Genomic DNA, 21,027 nt, shown 5'->3' with positions numbered 1-21,027 from the left:
CCCTATTGACTATAGTTAATAAGGTTAATTCGGCGTAGTTTGGCTTCGTCATAAAACGGAACCATTCGGTCATGGGATTCCCCCTTCTTGGTCGTTGAACTGAGCAGGAAAACGGAACCCCGAGTGCAGATGTGACAGCAGCCAAAGAGCTTTCATTCTACATTCTTCTGTGTTACATTTATATGAAACAAATACAACATGTTGCTCAATTTGTATCAGCTTTCGCCTGAATGTCTTCTAAGTTAGAGCAAGGGAGGGATGTTTGTGCTGCCGACAGAGAGCTGGGAAAGACCACGTATGGTCAGCGAGTGTACTGCGCATGTCCGCGTATTTCACGTGGTCGTGCGCAGTGTGACCCTGAAACAGAGCCAAGTTGCGTAAGAATCGCCGCCCATGGCAATGAATTGTGTATGGACAGCGTTGCATATGCTGCCCATATGAAAGTATAGGGCTCATGCTGCAAAGTACGCAGAGAAAAAAAACATGATGCGATCTATTTCTCGCACATAACTACATGCTCATGTGCATGGATCAATGAACGTCCATTTGCTTTCATTGACTCCATTCACCACGTATCACACACCCGTGCATTGCACACGTAATACGCAATGAAAAAACACCTGTGGACATGAATCCTAAGGGTGCCCACCCACTAGCGTTTTTTTACTGCGAAATTCGCAGCGGTTTTTTTTTTCTGCAGGGGTCTTTGGGCTATGGGACATGCAAAGCTAAAATCGCGATAGCGCAAAATCGCGATATCGCGGTAAGGGCGCCCACCCACTGGCGATTTTTTTCCCTGCGAAATTCGCAGCATTTTTTTCTCTGCAGGGGTCTATGGGACTTGTAATGTTAAAATCGCGATCGCGCAAAATCGTAATTTACCGCGAAATCGCGATTTTGCGCGATCGCGATTTTAACATTACAAGTCCCATAGACCCCTGCAGAGAAAAAAATGCTGCGAATTTCGCAGGGAAAAAAAATCGCCAGTGGGTGGGCGCCCTAAATCGCGATTTTTACATAACAAGTCCCATACACCCCCTGCAGAAAAAAAAAACCTGCGAATTTCGCAGTGAAAAAAAACGCCAGTGGGTGGGCGCCCTAAGGGTGCACTGTGTAGCCATCTCTGGGTCCCTATATATTAGGACAAATACTAAGAGTGCACTGTGTAGTCATGTCTGGGTCCCCTGTGTATTAGGACAAGTACTAAGGGTGCACTGTGTAGCCATGTCTGGGTCCCTTATATATTAGGACAAGTACTAAGGGTGCACTGTGTAGTCATGTCCGGGACTCCTATATATTAGGACAAGTACTAAGGGTGCACTGTGTAGTCATGTCCGGGACTCCTATATATTAGGACAAGTACTAATGGTGCACTGTGTAGTCATGTCTGGGTCCCCTACATATTAGGACAAGTACTAAAGGTGCACTGTGTAGCCATGTCTGGGTCCCCTATATATTAGGGCAAGTACTAAGGGTGCACTGTGTAGCCCTGTCTGGGTCTCCTATATATTAGGACAAGTACTAAGGGTGCACTGTGTACCCATGTCTGGGTCCCCTGTGTATTAGGACAAGTACTAAGGGTGCACTGTGTAGCCATGTCTGGGTCCCTTATATATTAGGACAAGTACTAAGGGTGCACTGTGTAGTCATGTCCGGGACTCCTATATATTAGGACAAGTACTAAGGGTGCACTGTGTAGTCATGTCCGGGACTCCTATATATTAGGACAAGTACTAATGGTGCACTGTGTAGTCATGTCTGGGTCCCCTACATATTAGGACAAGTACTAAAGGTGCACTGTGTAGCCATGTCTGGGTCCCCTATATATTAGGGCAAGTACTAAGGGTGCACTGTGTAGCCCTGTCTGGGTCTCCTATATATTAGGGCAAGTACTAAGGGTGCACTGTGTAGCCCTGTCTGGGTCTCCTATATATTAGGACAAATACTAAGAGTGCACTGTGTAGTCATGTCTGGGTCCCCTGTGTATTAGGACAAGTACTAAGGGTGCACTGTGTAGCCATGTCTGGGTCCCTTATATATTAGGACAAGTACTAAGGGTGCACTGTGTAGTCATGTCCGGGACTCCTATATATTAGGACAAGTACTAAGGGTGCACTGTGTAGTCATGTCCGGGACTCCTATATATTAGGACAAGTACTAATGGTGCACTGTGTAGTCATGTCTGGGTCCCCTACATATTAGGACAAGTACTAAAGGTGCACTGTGTAGCCATGTCTGGGTCCCCTATATATTAGGGCAAGTACTAAGGGTGCACTGTGTAGTCATGTCCGGGACTCCTATATATTAGGACAAGTACTAAGGGTGCACTGTGTAGTCATGTCTGGGTCCCCTATATATTAGGACAAGTACTAAGGGTGCACTGTGTAGCCATGTCTAGTCCCTATATATTAGGACAAGTACTAAAGGTGCCCTGTGTAGTCATGTCTGGGTTCCTGTATATTAGGACAAGTACTAAAGGTGTACTGTTTAACCAGGTCTGGGTCTCCTATATATTAGGACAAGTACTAAGGGTGCCCTGTGTAGTCATGTCTGGGACTCCTATATATTAGGACAAGTACTAATGGTGCACTGTGTAGTCATGTCTGGGTCCCCTACATATTAGGACAAGTACTAAAGGTGCACTGTGTAGCCATGTCTGGGTCCCCTATATATTAGGGCAAGTACTAAGGGTGCCCTGTGTAGCCATGTCTGGGTCCATTATATATTAGGATAAGTACTAATGGTGCACTGTGTAGTCATGTCTGGGTCCCTATATACTAGGTCAAGTACTAAGTGTGCATTGTGTAGCCCTGTCTGGGTCCCTTATATATTAGGATAAGTACTAAGGGTGCACTGTGTAGCCATGTCTGGGTCCCTTATATATTAGGATAAGTACTAATGGTGCACTGTGTAGTCATGTCTAGGTCCCTATATACTAGGTCAAGTACTAAGGGTGCACTGTGTAGCCATGTCTGGGTCTCCTATATATTAAGACAAGTACTAAGGGTGCATTGTGTAGCCATGTCTGGGTCTCCTATATATTAGGACAAGTACTAAGGGTGCACTGTGTATCCATGTCTGGGTCCCCTATATATTAGGACAAGTACTAAGGGTGCACTGTGTATCCATGTCTGGGTCTCCTATATATTAGGACAAGTACTAAGAGTGCACTGTGTACCCATGTCTGGGTCTCCCATATATTAGGACAAGTACTAAGGGTGTACTGTTTTACCATGTCTGGGTCCCTATATATTAGGACAAGTACTAAGGGTGCACTGTGTAGTCATGTCTGGATCCCCTATATATTAGGACAAGTACTAAGGATGCACTGTGTAGTCATGTCTGGATCCTATTCCATCTCCCTTATTTGCATATTACCCAGAGGAGCGTGCGTGGCCATTTGAGTCTCCTCACTTAGTTTATAGTATATAGTTGCTCTCCCTAAGGAGAAAACAGCGTTTCTGACCCCTGTCCCAGGCCTCTCACTAGCAAAAGCCAGACTCCTACTGTACACTGATGATGGGCAATAACCCGGAAACAGCTGTATGTACATGGAGTCTGGCTTTGCTTTTGATTCCCAGTCATTGTAAGAAGACTTGTATAAAAAGTCCCACTTTGACTCGAAGGAATGCTGCCTTTCAATAGGTGGCACTGTGGAGGATTTATTCCATCTCCCTTATTTGGATCCCCTATATATTAGGACAAGTACTAAGGGTGCACTGTGTAGCCATGTCTGGTCCCTATATATTAGGACAAGTACTAAAGGTGCCCTGTGTAGTCATGTGTGGGTTCCTGTATATTAGGACAAGTACTAAAGGTGCACTGTGTAGTCATGTCTGGGTTCCTGTATATTAGGACAAGTACTAAGGGTGTACTGTTTAACCAGGTCTGGGTCTCCTATATATTAGGACAAGTACTAAGGGTGCCCTGTGTAGTCATGTCTGGGTCTCCTATATATTAGGACAAGTACTAAGGGTGCACTGTGTAGCCATGTCTGGTCTCCTATATATTAGGACAAGTACTAAGGGTGCACTGTGTAGCCATGTCTGGGTCCCCTATATATTAGGACAAGTACTAAGGGTGCACTGTGTAGCCATGTCTGGGTGCCCTATATATTAGGACAAGTACTAAGGGTGCACTGTGTAGCCATGTCTGGATCCCCTATATATTAGGACAAGTACTAAGGGTGCACTGTGTAGTCATGTCTGGGTCTCCTATATATTAGGACAAGTACTAAGGGTGCACTGTGTAGCCATGTCTGGGTCCCGATATATTAGGACAAGCACTAAGGGTGCACTGTGTAGCCCTGTCTGGGTCCACTATATATTAGGATTTGTATGTCATGAGGTAACATCAAATCAGAACCTAAATGCTATTTGTCATTATTTTATCTACATGGTGTAGTCAAAAAGACGGGTCTAGCGCTAAATCTAAGTACTGGTATCCAGTATTGAAAGAAAAATTGCATCTTTGAATAGGAAGATGCACTACACGATGGTAAGGCACACGGGTCCCTCAGAGCCCCGGGACATGGATTTTAATGTTGTGTTGTGACACATGTAAGAGATAGAAGAGTAGCAAAGTTGAAGAGCAGCATGTGATAAGCAGAAATGCACTCTCTGCGTCTCTCTAAGTCCCTGAGACCACTGCTATGACTGAGGTAAGGTAAGTATACTTGATGTGGCCTCCTTCTGCTACAATACATGCATGGAGCTGTCGTTGGACCAGTGTTCATTCCGTAACCCGGATCGTTACCCGAATCTCCTGCAGGCAACGGTGGATGACTTCTTGGACAATCTTCCCTATCGTAGCAGAAGGAGGCTACTTCAAGTACGTTTTCCTTGCGTACCTCAATGACTTATACTTTATTATAACCTTTAACTATTTTTGTTCTCCCAGGTATAATGGGACGTGTGGATGAGGATTCTTCTCAACAGTTATTCAGACGAGTGTGTCTGATTTTGCTCCATGAAAAACAGACTTTTAATCCATGTGTATGTCCATGGTGCATCCATACGTGTTGTGTGCGTTCATTTTTTTTCTTTACTTGTGTCATATATGCAATTTATTCTGTTAAATTACAGATATGTAATAGAATGCTTTCATTTTGCTTCCATTCTCTTTTTTTTTTTAAACCCATTGAAGTCAGTAGGGAAAACAACACAAACATTTAATTCCATTTCAATTCCTTTGCCTGTTCCAAAAACAGAACAAAGAGAAGGAAAACCGCAGAGGTGAAGGAGCCCTAATCCTGTTGAGCTAAGCATCCTGCACTTCACGCTGATACAGTTTACCTACATCTAGAAAACTATTGGGACCTAAGGGGTTGTGCCATGATTGAAAGTTGTTCTCTATCTACAGAATAAGGGATAACGTTCAGATCGGTAGAGGTCTGACCTCTGAGACCTACCGATGCTAAGAAGGGGGCTCCAGCATGTCCTGAAATGAGCGCAGCAATGTTTGGACATTTCAAGGAGACCTCCGGAGGTAGCCAAGTTCAAGCTTTTCTGTATCCAGCAGTCCCAATGAAATGAATGAATCAGTGGTGCTCATGTGTGGTCAGGATCATTCTCAGGATCATTCTCAGGGTTCCCAACAGTTGGACTCCAAACTATCTGAAAATAATAGCACAATTCAATCAGGTTATAACCCCTTTAAGAGATTTGTGGCTCTGTCCAGTAACACACCTTCCATATAATCAGACCAATCAACTGAATTATAGAATGGTATAGTTGGAAGGGACCTCCAGGGTCATCAGTCCAACCCCCTGCTCAATGTAGGATCCACTAAATAATCCCAGACAGATGTCTGTCCAGCCTTTGTTTGAACACTTCCATTGAAGGGGAACTAACCACCTCCCATGGTAACCTGTTCCACTCATTGATCACCCTCCCTGTCAAAGTTTTTTCTAATATCTAATCTGTGTCTCCACCCTTTCAGTTTCATCCCATTGCTTCTAGTCTTTCCTTGTACAAATGAGAATAGGGCTGATCCCTCTGCACTGTGACAGCCCTTCAGATATTTGTAGACAGCTATTGTCTCCTCTCAGCCTTCTTTCTTGCAAGCTAAACATTCCCAGATCCTTTAACCGTTGCTCATAGGACATTTTTTTAAATTGGGGTGCCCCGAACTCGACACAGTATTCCAGATGAGGCCTGACTAAGGAAAAGTAGAGGGCAGGGATGTAACTTTAGGGGTTGCAGAGGATGCAGTTACACCCGGGCCCAGGAGCCTTAGGGGGCCCATAACACCTCTCTTCTCCATATAGGGAGCCCAGTAATATAATTAAAGCATTAGAGTTGGGAGCCCTGTTACAGGTTTTGCATTGGGGCCCAGAAGCTTCAAGTTACAGTACGTCGCTAGTAGAGGGGGATAATTTCTTCACGTGATCTAGACTCTATGCTTCTCTTAATATATCCCAGAATTGTGTTTCCCTTTTTTACTACTGCATCACATTGTTGACTCATGTTCAGTCTGTGATATATACTCAAGTCTTTTTCACATGTTCTGCTGCTTAGCTCAATTCCTCCCATTCTGTATGTGCTTTCTTCCTTTTTTTTTGCCCAGATGTAGGACTTTGCATTTCTCCTTGTTAAATATCATTCTATTAGTCGCCGTTTTTCGACTCCTCTCTCTTCTTTAGTGTAAGCTATCCCTTCCAGCTTTGTGTCGTCAGCAAGTTTGATCCGTTTTCCCCTCCTCTTGATCATTTATAGAAATGTTGAACAAACTAGGCCTAGGACACAGCCTTGTGGTACTCTACTTGACACATTATTCCAATTGGATGTGCAGCCATTTATGACCACTTTTTGAGTACGATCACTCAGCCAGTTGTGAATCCACCTAACAGTTGCCTTGTCGATTCCATATTTGGTCATTTTTTCAATAAGTATAGTATGCGATACTTTGTCAAATGCTTTACTAAAGTCAAAATATACTATATCTACAGATCAACCCAGTCAGTGATTCTGTCATAGATTCGTCTGGTGTGACTTGTTTCTTACAAGCCCATGTTAGCTCTGGTTAATTACTCCATTCTCATCCAAGTATTTGCATAGTGTTATAAAGTTCAGCGTAGCAAGGAGCCAATCACTAACCTAGTTCTCCTGCTTCTTGACACACAGTCATGTGCACATTTTTCAAAGGCTTTATACCATACTTAAAAAGACTTTGCACATGCTAAAGTTTGCAATTTTTTAAGCCTTACACTACTTGTGGTACCTGACAGATTTACTATACCTAGTGCAAGAAGTCTGTTTAAATTACAGCACAAATCTACACCTGCTGTGCATACAGAGGAGCCTGCCAATCAGCATCTGGAGGTGGGAGGAGTGTGTATATAGGAATATACATGAGCTTCCTTGGACTCCTCTCTAGTCCGACCCTGCAAAGTTTTAAAAGTAAGATTTGCAAAACTACTAAACCAATCAGTATAAGGGCTTATTAAGCTGGCCGATATACGGTATCTCTCGCTGCAGGGGAAGGAGGCTGGAAGAGTCGGGAGCAGTGCACTGAGCTCCCGCCCCCTCTCCACCTCCTCTCCACCCCTATGCACTATTTGCAATGAGAGGATGTCGGATGGGGTGGGGCTAAGTTATGAGAATTAGCTCCGCCCCCATCCCAACTCTTTTCAAACTCACCCAGTCCCTCGTTCCTGCAGTGGCAATGTCATTGCATGCCAGCTTGACTTTTCTTTTAGAAAGCTGTGAAGGTGCACTCCCATAGAGATGAATGGAAGTGCGGGCGTGCAGCCCTCTGAAGAGAGTCAAGCTAGTGTATGCACAGTGACTTTGCTAGGGAACACCAGATGAACAGGGGACCGGATAAGTATGAAAAGAGGCACCCCAGGCTCCATGTCACCTAAACTATAAGCACCGTAACCTAGTTCATGGTGCTTATAGTTGGTGACAGGTTCCCTTTGAAGTAGATAATTCTGGAGCACCATTTCGTAGAATTCAGTGCAAATAAGGAAGCTGGAACAATACCTCTGCTGTGCCACCTCTTTGATGGCAGAATTCCTGCAAATCAGCGTCCAACCCTTTATACAAGCCTTTGTAACAATGATTGGGAATTGAAACCCAAGCCAGAATGCATACACAGACAGCTGTTACGGGGGTGGGGGTTGCCGCTCATCAGTGTGCAGTAGGTTTCTGGCTTGGCTAGTGAGAGGCCTATGATGGGAGTCGGGAGGGGTAACATCTCTCCTTAAGAGAAGGTGAGTGAGGAGACTTATAAGGCCATTCACGTGGGGAAATATATGGAAATAAGGAAGATGGAACAATACCTCTGCAGCGCCACCTATTGGATGGCAGGATTCATGCAAATTATGCCATTCTTCTGTTTTTCCACCTGGAAATGTATGAATAAACTGACAACTGGGTGACATCAATAGGGTATTGTCCTTCTCATCAACCATAATATACCGTATTTTTCGCTTTATAGGACGCATCGTTTTAGAGGAGGAAAATTGGGAAAAAATATTTTAAACTCACCCAGGGACAGTGCAGGAGATAGTACCGGACGATGGAGCAGAAGGCGCAGCAGAGGTCTGAAACACCAGAGCTCTGTGGAAGAGCGGTGCTTGTGTACAGCAGGAGGAAGGGAAGAATCCGATTGGTGGAGGAGGGGGAGCAGCAGCAGTTCCCGCCGGTGCTCACCACCAATCAGCAGTACATGTGGGTGGCAGTGCAAAGGAGAGAGATGATCTGCTTTCTGAATTGATCGCGAGTTTCTTTGCCTGATTGTTTGCACGTTAAATGCGTGAACAAACGGCATGTTCGCTCTATAAGAAGCACTAACTTTTTCCCCCCACTTTGAGGGGGGGGGGGGGGGAAGAAAAGTGAGTCATATAGAGCGAAAAATACAGTAAATCTCACACACAGATAAAGACTCCTCATTGGGGGTGCTGTCCCATGTTCAGGTTTTTTGAAACAGTTTTTGAAACCTAAATGAGGAGTGGATTCAAAAAATAAAAACTTATCTGTCCTGCATACATTAACTCCTTTTGTGGATACACACATGATTTTTGATTTAAAAAAAAAATGCATCAAAAAAGCCTTATCAAAACCTTTACGAATGACAACACCCACAGAACCGTGACTGTGAACCAACATCTGTCCTCAATGAATGGCTATGATTGGTTCTCGAGCGCCACGGCTCAGCCAATCAGAGGCAGCGCATCCTGGAGGCGGGGATTTTCAAACTCCTGACCAGGAAACTATGCCGGAGAACTTCAAACAAGTGCCGGGGAACTTCGGGAGAAGTACGGCAGAGCAGACAGCGCCTCTTGGGTGATGCATTTTTTTTTTATGCATATAGGGCTTATTTTAGGGCTTTTATAGTAGGATTTCTTACTGTAAAAGTTGCATCGCACCGCACGAAAACCGAGATTTCATGCAATGCAACACGAAGGAAGGCTCCATAGGGAAACATGGGCTACAAAAAGAAATAAAACCGCGGCTGTTTAGAGCATGCCGCAATTTTGTATTCTCTCATTGTCGCAAGATGCAAAACATCGCTTGTGTGAAAGAACCCATAGGAAAGCATAGGCTCTACATACATGTGACTTGTAGCACAGTCGCATCGCGGGAAAATCCTGTGATTTTGTCACCTGTGTGGAAGCTGCCTTAATCTTAGGCCTTTTTCCAGCTGTCTTCTTTTTCCAGCGTTGGACGCAAAGTAACTTCCTACTCATCCCTTTTTTTTTTTTCTACTTCCATGGAAGTCTATGGGAGCTTCCTGCGTATCTCGGCAAAAGATAGGGCAAGACCAATTCTTAGGTGCTTGAGTGCTTAACAGTTGTCCCAGCGATTATTACTCTTCAGTGAATGGAGGTGGAGTGGGCAGGAGATTGAATGACTGCCTGTTCGGTGTGAATGGAGGAGGGTGGCCGGAAGCAAAGACGAACCACTGCCTGTTTACACAGGTTGATCGGCACTTGATTATTATGACTATATAAACTGAAGGACAAACGAAAAGCTAAAAAACAATTAGCATCTGTTGTTCAGTCACTGCCAGCATTTACACTGAACGATAATCTGAACAATAATGATTCCGTGTAAAAGGGCCCTAAATAACTAAAATTAGCAAGTCTAATAATATGTTTCTGCTCGCAGCCAAAAAACCATAAAACGAAGCTGCATAACACAAGTGTGGATCTTCACTTTACATTGGAGGGAGGAGTAAGGCTGCTTAACATCACTATGCAAATACGTTAGGCGTATGAGCCAGCAAAGCTCCTGCTACATACATGAATGTAGTCATAGTCGAAAATGTCCTTTAGGCTTCAGTTGCGGTCATACGCATTACTTTTGACACTGCAAAGTAAAGTGCAACAGACTAGGTTTACCTGTGCGGTGAGCCATCACAAAGAAACCTATACCGTTTGTAACATTGTGGCGAATGGCTGATATATGCCGTTGTATATCCATCAGTGGCGTGCATTAGCGAATGCTCTTATTCCAATAGTATAATGTCAACAGAACCTAAAGCAGACACTACTAAACTCAATGGTAAGCATTATTTAGTAGGATTCATGCTTACCATTGTACAAGTGGAACCGAACAGATGAAAACTTGGCACATGGCAAAGAGTAGAAATACGAAACTGGAGAGTAACAATCAGCTGTTTTATATTTGTTACATTTAAGAAAAACCCAAATCCTCAATATTTTTAGTATAATTTAAAAACATAAAATATCTTCAGCCTTCTATTTAACTTAGATCACATGCATGATATATAAACTGCAATAATCCTACATCACTATTAGAGATGAGCGAGCACACTCAGTAAGGTCAGGTTACTCGAGCGAGCATCGCTCTTCTTGAGTAACTGCCTTCTCGTCCGTGCGTGCTCAAGAGGGCGGCGGGGGTGAGAGAGAGAGAGATCTCTCTCACTCTTCCCTGCCGCCCCCCCTCCCGAGCCTGCTCGGACGAGAAGGCAGTTACTCAAGAAGAGCGATGCTCGCTCGAGTAACCTGACCTTACTGAGTGTGCTCGCTCATCTCTAATCACCATGCTACAGAATAAAATCCATATAAAAAGAAAAGCCTCTTCTGCTATTGGCCGTATATACAGATTGTAAATGACACTTTATGAAAGTGAAGGCAGTTGTGCAGCACACATCAGCGGATGAAATAGCAGTATATTTAGTTAACCCTTTCCAATCCAGTGTCGACCTCGTCCAACATTGAGCTTTCCCTGCATAGCTCCTACGTCAGGCGAGGTCCGACAGACTATGCAGAAGAGAGGTCCTTCATCGGAGTTCACTTCTGCATATGTACATTACAGTATGTAGGAGAGAGGGCCGATGTCGGACCTCCATAGTATAATATACATATCTATACATGTAATATACATATTAACTTATGTTTAATTTTCAAAAAATTGCTAATAAAATTACCATGATGGTTTATTTTTATGTGTTTCTGTTGAGTAATTCCAAAAGAATCCACAAAGCACTTTCCCACCCCAAAATAAATCAGAGCTGAGGAGTGAGTGTGCGAGTGGCAGGGAAATTGGATTGGAAAGGGTTAACATTGTTCCTTATGACCTCATTCTTGAAGAAGTCTTGTATTTAGTAGAAAAGGTCCGTTGTGACCGCTCCTTAGAATGGAGCTTTCTGATATCTTCACAGTGGAAACGGTCCACCTGGTTATCATGCAGAAGCCTCCTTAGAAGAGTCCGGATCCATGTTGAAGAGGATGTAACACGTTTCAAGTCTTTCTGGGCCAATTCTATGCTCAAACTGTGGCTGCAGATCTTCTGGGGTTAGGCCCTTCAGAAAGTGGCTGGAGATTTCATTGAACAGAGTCTGGCCAACATTCCCTAGGAGAGACAGAACACAAGTTGTGCAGTAATGTAAAAGAAAAGTGTAGCTCCACCCAAATGCCTGATTATTGTCATATTTGTCACATTAAAATGGTTTCTTGTGTTTAAGTATAAGAAGATATTAAACAAGAGACCTTTAAAGGGAAAAACTGTCTCCACCTATGAGCACCATGAGTTCTGCTGATTACAGGACAGGTCCCGAGGAGTCTGGGGGTGTACTTTATACACTCACCTGACCCCCTGTCTCTGCGGTGTCACCTATGAAGTTGGCGCATGGACAGTACAGCAGATTGACCTCTGAAGGCTGTGTGCACACACACACACACACACACACACACACACATACATTGTTCTCTATGGGAGTGTACGCACACAGCTTGCAGAGATGAGTCTGCGGCATCTTCCATGGGTAACAGCGGGAGAACAGGGAGTCAGGTAAGTGTATAAAGTACATCCCCAGACTCTTTGGAACCTATCCTGTGAGCTCCATACCTTTAGTTTATATTACTCGCAGGTTCCCTTTAACACTACTGAATCATTATTCAACAGGCTAGTCGCCGAAAGGACCATTAATTGTAAAATTTAACTTTTATTAATTCCTTAAAAAAAAAAAGGCATTAATAAAAGTAAAATTTTACAATTAATGGTCCTTTCGGTGACTAGTCCTCTTGTTTAAAGGATTCTATTGCCACGGTGATAGTATTATTCAACAGGCTCTTTTATATGAAGGGTCCTCCATGTAAATGTAGATTTAGTCATTGGAGATTGATACGGCTCGTCTCCTGCCGGGTTGTCTTATGGATAGGTCCACATGTGATGAAATTGCTGCGGACGTGCATGGGCGACATCAGAATACAGCGTAATCCAGTAGCGGGTAAGTGGATGGGATTTTACAAATCTCATCCATAAGATGTGGAAATAGTCGGCAGGAAACTGACCTGTGGGGGGGGGTTGAAATCTGCAGCGTGTCCACTTGGGTTGCATATTACTTATGGATTTTCCTCCTCGAATTTAATGGGGGATTTAAAAATCACAATAAAGTCCACAAGCAATGTATGGTTGCAAATTTCGCTGAGCATTACCCACAGCACAGTCTGTAAATGCAGATTTTAAAGAGTAACTGCACTTTTTTTTTTTAATGTACAGAATAGGTGATTTATAGGCAATTTTGCAATAGGTTTTATCAGCCTATTCTGTAGGTTTTTCTAAAAACAAAAAATACCCCACAACCTCTTCTGCTTCAGAAATCCTTCTACACCTAGCTGCTTAACAGTAGAGGGCGCTGCATCCAGATGTGTCTGAACCAGTTCTCTATAGAACAGCTGCAGACAGCTGTTATTGTGTAGAACAGCCTCTATTAGGTATACTTTATTAGTAATAACACGGTGCTGCCACTACCCCCTGCTGTGTTTTTTCCTCTCCCGCTCCTATGCCACCATCACTCCCAGGCACTGTGAAGGGAAGCTGTTCTAAGCTCCGAATGGCTTCTTACCTTCAAAGGGCCCCCGCTCGCTGCCAAACCAGATGCAAAGAAAAGGCTCAGTGCATCGGGTGTATGCTACTATATATCACAACCCGATGGACGGAGAGGCCCTGCCAGCACATCGGGCCCAGCGGCGAGCGAGTGCGTTGTGAAGGGACGCTGTTCTAAGCTCTGAACAGCTTCTTTTCTTCAGAGGGCCCCCGCTTGCTGCCAGGCGAGGTGAGGTGCACAGACAAGGCTCAGTGCATCGGGCGTATGCTACTATATATCACAACCTGATGGTCTGAAAGGCCCTGCCAGCGCACCGGCCCGGCGGCGAGCAAAGCATGTTGTAAAGTGGAACACAGCATTATTGAAAATAGAGTATGTCTAATAGAGGCCCTCCATACACTGTTATACACAACAGAACAGTTGTGTCTGCAGCTGCTCTATAGAGAAAAGAACCGGACACATCTAGATGCAGCGCCCTCTACTATTACGCAGCTACGTGAAGACAGATTTCTCAGCCCCATGTACACCTAAGTTGCAGAGCAGAAGGGGGATTTAAAAAAAAAAATAAAAAATACAGAATAGGCTAAAAAAAAATACCAAAAAGGCTTAGAATCACCTATTTTGTACATAAAAAAGTGCAGATACTCTTTAAATTAATTATTTCTTTTTCAGCTTTGAAGGAAATTTGACAGAAAATCCAAAGAGTCTATAAATCCTTAGTAAATTCTAAACCAACATCTGAGCGACTTTCCTACTGATTTCTTGTGGATTTACTGCAGAAATTAGTTTGGTTTCACATCTGCGTCGGAACTTCAGGTTGGAGTTTCCATTACGGATGCGGCTGAAAATACCGGAAGAAAAAAGCGCTGCATGCAGTACTTTTTCTTCCGTCCAAAAGCTGGGTGACAAGTGGGCGGACCTCATTATAGTAAATCCCCAGCGCTCCCTTGTACACAGCGAATCCGTGTCTTATGGATGTACTCATTGGGTAGTGGAAATGCTGTATATTTTGCATGTGGATTTGGGCAATTAATTTCCCAACACATTACAGTAGCGGGCCCGTGGCTGAGAGCTGGACAAATCTCACCCACATAATTCAGAATTTGTCCGCACAGAAACTGCACATTTTTAACCCGCAGCATGTTCATTACTACTGTGGATTTTCACCACAGATTTCACTCCTTTCAATGTAGGAGGGTGAAATCTGCTACAAAATTCACAGTAAATATGCGGATTTTCAACAAAATCTGTTGTGAAATTTGTAGCAAAGTTTTTTTTGCAACCTGTGGACCTCCCCTAACATCTCCAATGCTACTGAGAAGCTACCATGTTTGACAGTTTGGATGCTACGGATATACAACTACAGAGAAGGCTTGGAAGGACATTGCCTATGGGAAGACATAATAGACAATCTAACGTGTATGCAGACAGGAGGACTTCCCATTGATATCTGTAGTGAGTGTAAAAAGAGAATTGGACATATTGGATTTTTACATGCCCGCTCCTTTGGTTTCCCGTGAAGTAGGTGGTACCTGTAATGTCTGGTAGCCACTTATCTCCTTCTGCATGCATGTTTATAGTGGAGTCGGCCAACAGCTACGAACTACAGGTCACAGGACTATACAGGTCAGGTTTAAACAGTCCTGTAATAGTAGCCCACTTGTTGCCCATTGAAGTCTATAATTCTTTGCTCCTTTTCATCTGCCATTGGAAAGACCTTAGTGAATGCCACAATGAATGGGAATATTATAGATTTCACTATAAAGCCGAATAAGGTTTTAGATCAAATGATCTTCCAAAGTCAGTTTCCTTCACTACGATGACCAGGGGTAATATTCTGTCTTACCTATGTACTGCTGCCGGACTGTCTTGAGGGTTTGAGTCAGTGAGTGGGTATCTACATCTCGGAAGGTTTCATTATCGGCAGACACATCCACAGCTGACCTGGCGTGACTGACAACCATCTCTAGAGTGTTTCCGTCCACCTCCTCGAAATCATCAGGGTAATCTGGCACCTCTTCATCGTTGGAACCTTAGTGTACAAGGAACATGTATATTACTGACGTTCCAAAAGGCCGAGCCTACACTGAGAAATGCCATGCATCCATTAGTCCCTTATTACCTCGAATTAGGAAGTACAACACATTAATCCCCATCACAACAAAAAGCATACTAGATTTTTTTTTTAAGTCAATAGCCCCAAAATATATTTTTCTTAACCAATTAACCCCTCAGTGACCAGCCATGTGTGTTTTTACGGTTGTCTCAAAGGAGCCGTAGGCTAGGCTGCTGTTAAAACACAGTGTCCTAGTCTATGGCTGACATGGGAAGAGCTAGGGTTCTTCTATTTACTGACAGCCAGGCTCCTGCTCTAACAGTCAGGAGTGCAGAAACCGCTGACCCTGCCAGGTTAGATTGTTTTAATACCACCACTTTAGTGTATGTTTAACGTGTATTTTATGATTTTATTTCTTTTTTAGGGGAGGGAAGGGGGGATAAGTGAGATATTTTAAAAAAAAGAGAAATTGTTTTTTTCAGTTTTGTTCTAATGGTGTTCAAAGTGTGGTAAAAAAAAGAACCATGATGTTATTCTGTGGCTCAGCATGACAATAGCAATACCAAGTTTATATGTTTTTTATAGTTACAGTGTTACTACTTTTGCACACTAAAAACAAAATAAAATTGTTTGTCTCTTACTGCATTATAAGACCCTGAAGATTTTTATTTTTTCACCGAAAGGGACTTAATTTCAGCTATCGATGACTTTTTGATCATCTTTTATTCCCATTTTTGGGAGGCAGGAGTAGCAAAAAAAACAGCAATTCTAGTTGAATCCCTTTTTATAGCGTTCATTGTGCAGCATGAAGCACCTTCCCCTTCATTCTGCGGGTCAATGGGATTACAGCAATACCAAATTTATATAGTAATTCACATTTTTAACTACTTTTATACAATAAAAACACTTTACAGAAATAAAAATTGAATTTGCATCACCGCATTCCAAGACCCATTACTTTTTTAATTTTCCACCTGCGAAGTTGTGTCGGGTCTTGTTTTTTGGCGAGAGAAGTTGTACATTTCATTTATACTCTTTTTGATTACGTGCAACTTTTTGATTGCAATTTTTTTTGTAAAACGAAAGGATTAAAAATAGCAATTCTGACTTTTTTTTTGTATTTATTATTTTTTTACATTGTTCACCATATGAGATAAAAAAAACTAAATATTGTACTTTTTGGGTCATTAGGAATAAATAGGGTGCCGGTGGGTAAGCCTACTGCCACCCACTTAAGTCCCCTGTCCACGGACGCGATTTCACCAGCTAATCACGCCGTCTGAAGCTTTCCATAGCGTTAGTATGGAAAGCGCCGGCCCCGTGTCCACGAGCAGAGAATCATTGCGATTCTCCGCTCACGGACGGCAATTCGCAGCATGCTGCGAACTGCCACAATTCTCCCCGGTCAGCCTATCTGTCAGATAGGCTAACAGTGGACATCTGTCTGCCAGCTCCTGCTCCCGGGCGGCGGCTCCCGCAGCAGAGATCCGCCGCGGGATACCGCAACGCTCGTGGACAGGGGGCCTTATATGCTGCTCCCAGTCGTTACAGTAGACACCCGAACACCCAACCTGCTCCTGCTGGATAGCAGGAGCTTTAGGTTGCCTGCAGACGGGCGGATTTGCATTGCAGAATCCGGAGCGGGTGTCCACCCTCAAATTCTGCAGCAAATACCACCCATAGCATGCTACGTAAAAACGCAATTTCATTTACATGAGCGGAAATAGATTGCAATTTTCCACTCATGGAAAAGAAATCGCAGCAGGCTGCGATTCTGTGCGGCGTTTACATGGACGGCTTCCATTGAAGTCAATGGAAGCCGTCCGTCCCACGGCCATTCCACAATCATCATAGCGACCACGAGGCAATATCTGTACTGCGCATGTGAACTGGTGCGCTGGCCAGCACTTGTGCAGCACAGAAAAAAAAAGATGGCAGACAGGTACACGGGGGTCACCGGGTCAAACTCCACTGCGGGATCCCGCATGCGGAGTCCAACCTGATCTTGTGAATTAGAAGGTCACAGCTTGATCAGCAGCAAAAAAAAGAGTAAAAAGCCTCTTAGTGTTAAAACCCTTCAGGGCGAGGAGAAAAGAAAATGCAACAGCCACGGTCGGATCAGGACCTACATCCAAACCTCATCCAGCAATAGCGCACGCACGCACTCTCCATGGCAGCATCAGATGTATAAAAAAAATATCAAGTTTTTATTCCTCCATGCAATAAAAAAAAAAAAAATGGCGACATTTCGACCAAAGAAACTGGTCATGAGCCCGCGGCCCTAAACCTGCAGTGTAAATTTACAATAGTGCAAGTCTAAAGCTCAGGACCAAGCGCCTTATATGCTTAATCACTAGAGTTATAGAAAAAAAAAAATCACAAGCATCATCAATGCTCACAAGACCATCACATACATTTTCTGATCCATTGCCAATAAAGTCTTCCATTTAGACATAAAACAGTAAATATTGAAGGTTTGAATTGCCAAATGGCCAGAAAACATACAATTACGTCATTCGAGAGCTCACCGATTTCCTCTGGAATGTCATCATTCGGGTGAAAAAGGCAAGATTCCCCCTCAAGATCCTCTTCTACAGACGAAATACTGTCTTTGTCAAAGTCCTCGGAGTAATCAGATCTGTCCTCATTACTCGACAATTCATCTCGATCCCATAACTCACAAGAGCCAACATCTGGCTTATAGGAGGTTGGTGGAGCAGATTTACACCGTCCTTCCGCTTTGTTTTTCCCATGACATGCCAGTGATGATTTGCTCCGCTTGTCCGTTGGACAGACCTCCCGCTTATCCTTCTTCTCCAAGCTCTGCCTGTACAGGTGAAATTCATGCTTTTGGATGAACTGTTTTAAATGTTCCTGAACGAAGCCTATGCTCAGGATGCCGTTGGCACTTGGTCTTGATTCTGGACACTTATCTAGAACAGTCTTAACCAACAGGTGTAAATCAGTTGAGTAGCAGTCCGAAAGTGGAGGATAGTCCCCTTTGACAATCTTGTAAAATAGGCTTATTATATTAGTGGCATCAAATGCCGGCTTCAGGGCACACATTTCATACAGCAAACACCCAAGGGACCAAACGTCAGATTTCGAGCTGTATGGAATGTCCTGGCACAACTCTGGACTGAGGTAATACGGCGTTCCCACGCATGTGCTTGCCATATCCAAAGTGCTGCTCATTACCTTGGATATGCCAAAATCCCCAAGTCGAATCATGCCCTTTTTGGTCAGGAAGACATTTGAGGTCTTGATATCTCGGTGTAGGATTTTCATGGAATGGATGTACTGGACAGCCATGGTCAACTGAATGAACCAGTCCATGATGACGTCTTCCGAGTAGAAGACTCCGTCCCTCTGCTTGATGTGATCATCCAACGTCCCTCCATCACAATAGTCCTGGACAATATACACATGTTCCTCCTCTGGGTCACAGAAGTATTCGTGGCACACGACGATGTTCGGGTGTACAAGTTGACGGAGGATGGTTGCTTCTTGGAGGACGTGCTCCTTGGTGGTCATTCGTTTGGATGCGTCAATCTTAATCTTCTTCACGGCATGCAGCTTCTTGGTCTCCGTACTCCTCATCAGGAAGACCTCAGCTGTGGCACCTCTACCGATTTTCAATATTTTCTCATAATTCTCCATGATGAGTCCGCACCTACATACAGAAAAAGACAGACTTAAAAGAGACATTTGAGTCAAAGCAAGGAGGCGCTGGACTGGGATTTTAAACGTATCAGATGTGTCCTGGATGAAATCAAGGCTTGAACCTCAAAAGATGGGGTTGTCATGGCAGCAAGGTGTCATTGGGTTGTCATGGCAGCCCAGGGCCTTCTGAATGTATTACCTTATACTATATTCTGAGGCACAGGAACATTGTGATTGGCATTCATTCACAGCAATACGTGGGCCTTCACAAGGCCCTGAGCTGCCATGGCAACTGAATGGCACCTTGCAATCTCTTTGCAAGAGGACTGTCCGGGAACACTGATTTAAAGGTCACTGACAGCAGTATGTAAAGGGTTAACAGCCCCAATCAACGTGAGTGATGTCAGAAAAAGCAATTATTTATCTGGAAATGTGAACATTGCCACAAAAAAAAAAAAGCACAATACCAGAATTGCACTTTTTTGGTCAGAAACTTACGTCCTGTGTATGGCACAAGCTCAGAAGCTGAGCCCGCAACATCCCCCGTTGCAGACGGCTGTGACTGACAGCCGGCCTCCTGCTGCACTGGCGGGGATAGGTGAGAATGCTGATCCCCACTGTTAACCCTCTCACATGCCACGATCAATGTTGATCACGGTATGTAAAGGGTTTACAGAAGCAGGGTGCACCCTCTGCAACTACATCGCAGAGGGCCGATAGATTGCCACGGCAACCGCACACCATTGCCTGGTCTGCTATGGCATATAATCCCTGTGTCACTAAGGGGTTAAACTGCTTGCAATGTTACAAAACTTAAAAAAAAAAAAATCTATAAGCTATGCTGGGGTTTGATCGGCCACTGCGGGCTGTTTACATGGTGACCAGCCGTATACACAGGTGAGCACAACAACCAATCACAAGCCTCATAAGTCTCGCACCTTACACTGCGGAGGCCAGTGATTGGCTGCAGAGACCACAGGTGTATACGAGGCCTTCTCTACTACATGTATATACAGTCCGATGCAGGGATCGAACCCATGAAGACGGCTGCTAGGGGGTTAATGTCATCACATTTCAACAAAACATCATAATTAGGACTACAGGTGAAACAGCCGGCCGGCACTGTCAGTAGGGGGCGTTGTTCATCCCGTGTACCAAGAGTCAGTGTGTACGTGGCTGGGGTGGTCACGTGACGGGCATAACGGCCGCGCTGTTATATAATGGCCGGCGTGCTAGCGGTGCGCACCGTCCTCCTCCTGCCGGTCATACCTGGGCCGGGGTCCCGCTCTCCTCCGCTCACATCCCGCCCCGCACGTTACTCAGCGGCCTTGCTATTGTTATTCTGTTCTGGACTGTTTCCAATCTCCTAGGCAACGGAGTCACGTGACGCGGAAGAGGACGGACCCGCAGTAGTCACCTGTTACCGCCAGCCAATCACATTGCGGCTTTCATTTTTTCCAGTTCAAGTTAAACGCTGTATAAAGTCTTGTGACCAAATTAACCCCTTAGTGTCCAAGCCTGTTTGCACCTTAACGACCGATACATTTTTCAGTGTTTTTTTCATCGTCGCATTCCAGATTTTTTAATGGCATCATTTTTGGGTAATGTTATATAAAACTTACATTTCTTGCGGGGAGGATTGGGGGAATTTTTTTTTTTTTACTGCGTTCAGTGTGCAAATAAATAATGTGCTACCGTGTTTCCTCTAAAATAAGGCAGGGTCTTATATAGATTTTTGCTCCCAAATATTTCATTTTTTTCATGTACAACTGCCTGGACACTATTTAAAAAAAATCATGCTAAGGCTTATTTTTGGGGTAGGTCTTATTTTTAGGGAAACAGGGTAGCATTGTTCTCCGGTTCGGCACGATGCTGGCGATACCAAGTTTGGGACGTTTTTTATGTTTTGCTATTTTTTGTACACAAAAAAACCCCAATTTTTAAAAAAAGATTTGCTTTCGTGTCGCCCCATTCCAAGAGTCACGGTATCTTTATTTTTCCATCGA

General features: G+C 44.0%; 1 protein-coding gene across 1 annotated transcript; it reads right to left on the bottom strand.

Moving 5' to 3' along the window:
• Nucleotides 1-10,989: 10,989 nt before the first annotated feature.
• LOC136580403 (uncharacterized) lies at nt 10,990-20,420 on the bottom strand. The gene is made up of 4 exons (XM_066580955.1): nt 20,291-20,420; nt 17,887-19,031; nt 15,149-15,334; nt 10,990-11,825 (listed from the first exon to the last, which is right to left on the bottom strand). Exons 2-4 carry the CDS (start codon nt 19,016-19,018, stop codon nt 11,656-11,658), a joined length of 1,488 nt encoding a protein of 495 aa, XP_066437052.1. The 5' UTR covers nt 19,019-19,031; nt 20,291-20,420; the 3' UTR covers nt 10,990-11,655.
• Between the last annotated feature and the right edge of the window lie 607 nt (nt 20,421-21,027).

This window comes from Eleutherodactylus coqui, chromosome 10 (genome assembly GCF_035609145.1).
Source record: "Eleutherodactylus coqui strain aEleCoq1 chromosome 10, aEleCoq1.hap1, whole genome shotgun sequence".
NCBI classification, from domain to species: domain Eukaryota; kingdom Metazoa; phylum Chordata; class Amphibia; order Anura; family Eleutherodactylidae; genus Eleutherodactylus; species Eleutherodactylus coqui.
The sequence above is the reverse complement of the archived record's forward strand: the minus strand, read 5'-3'. Positions and strand labels throughout refer to the sequence as shown.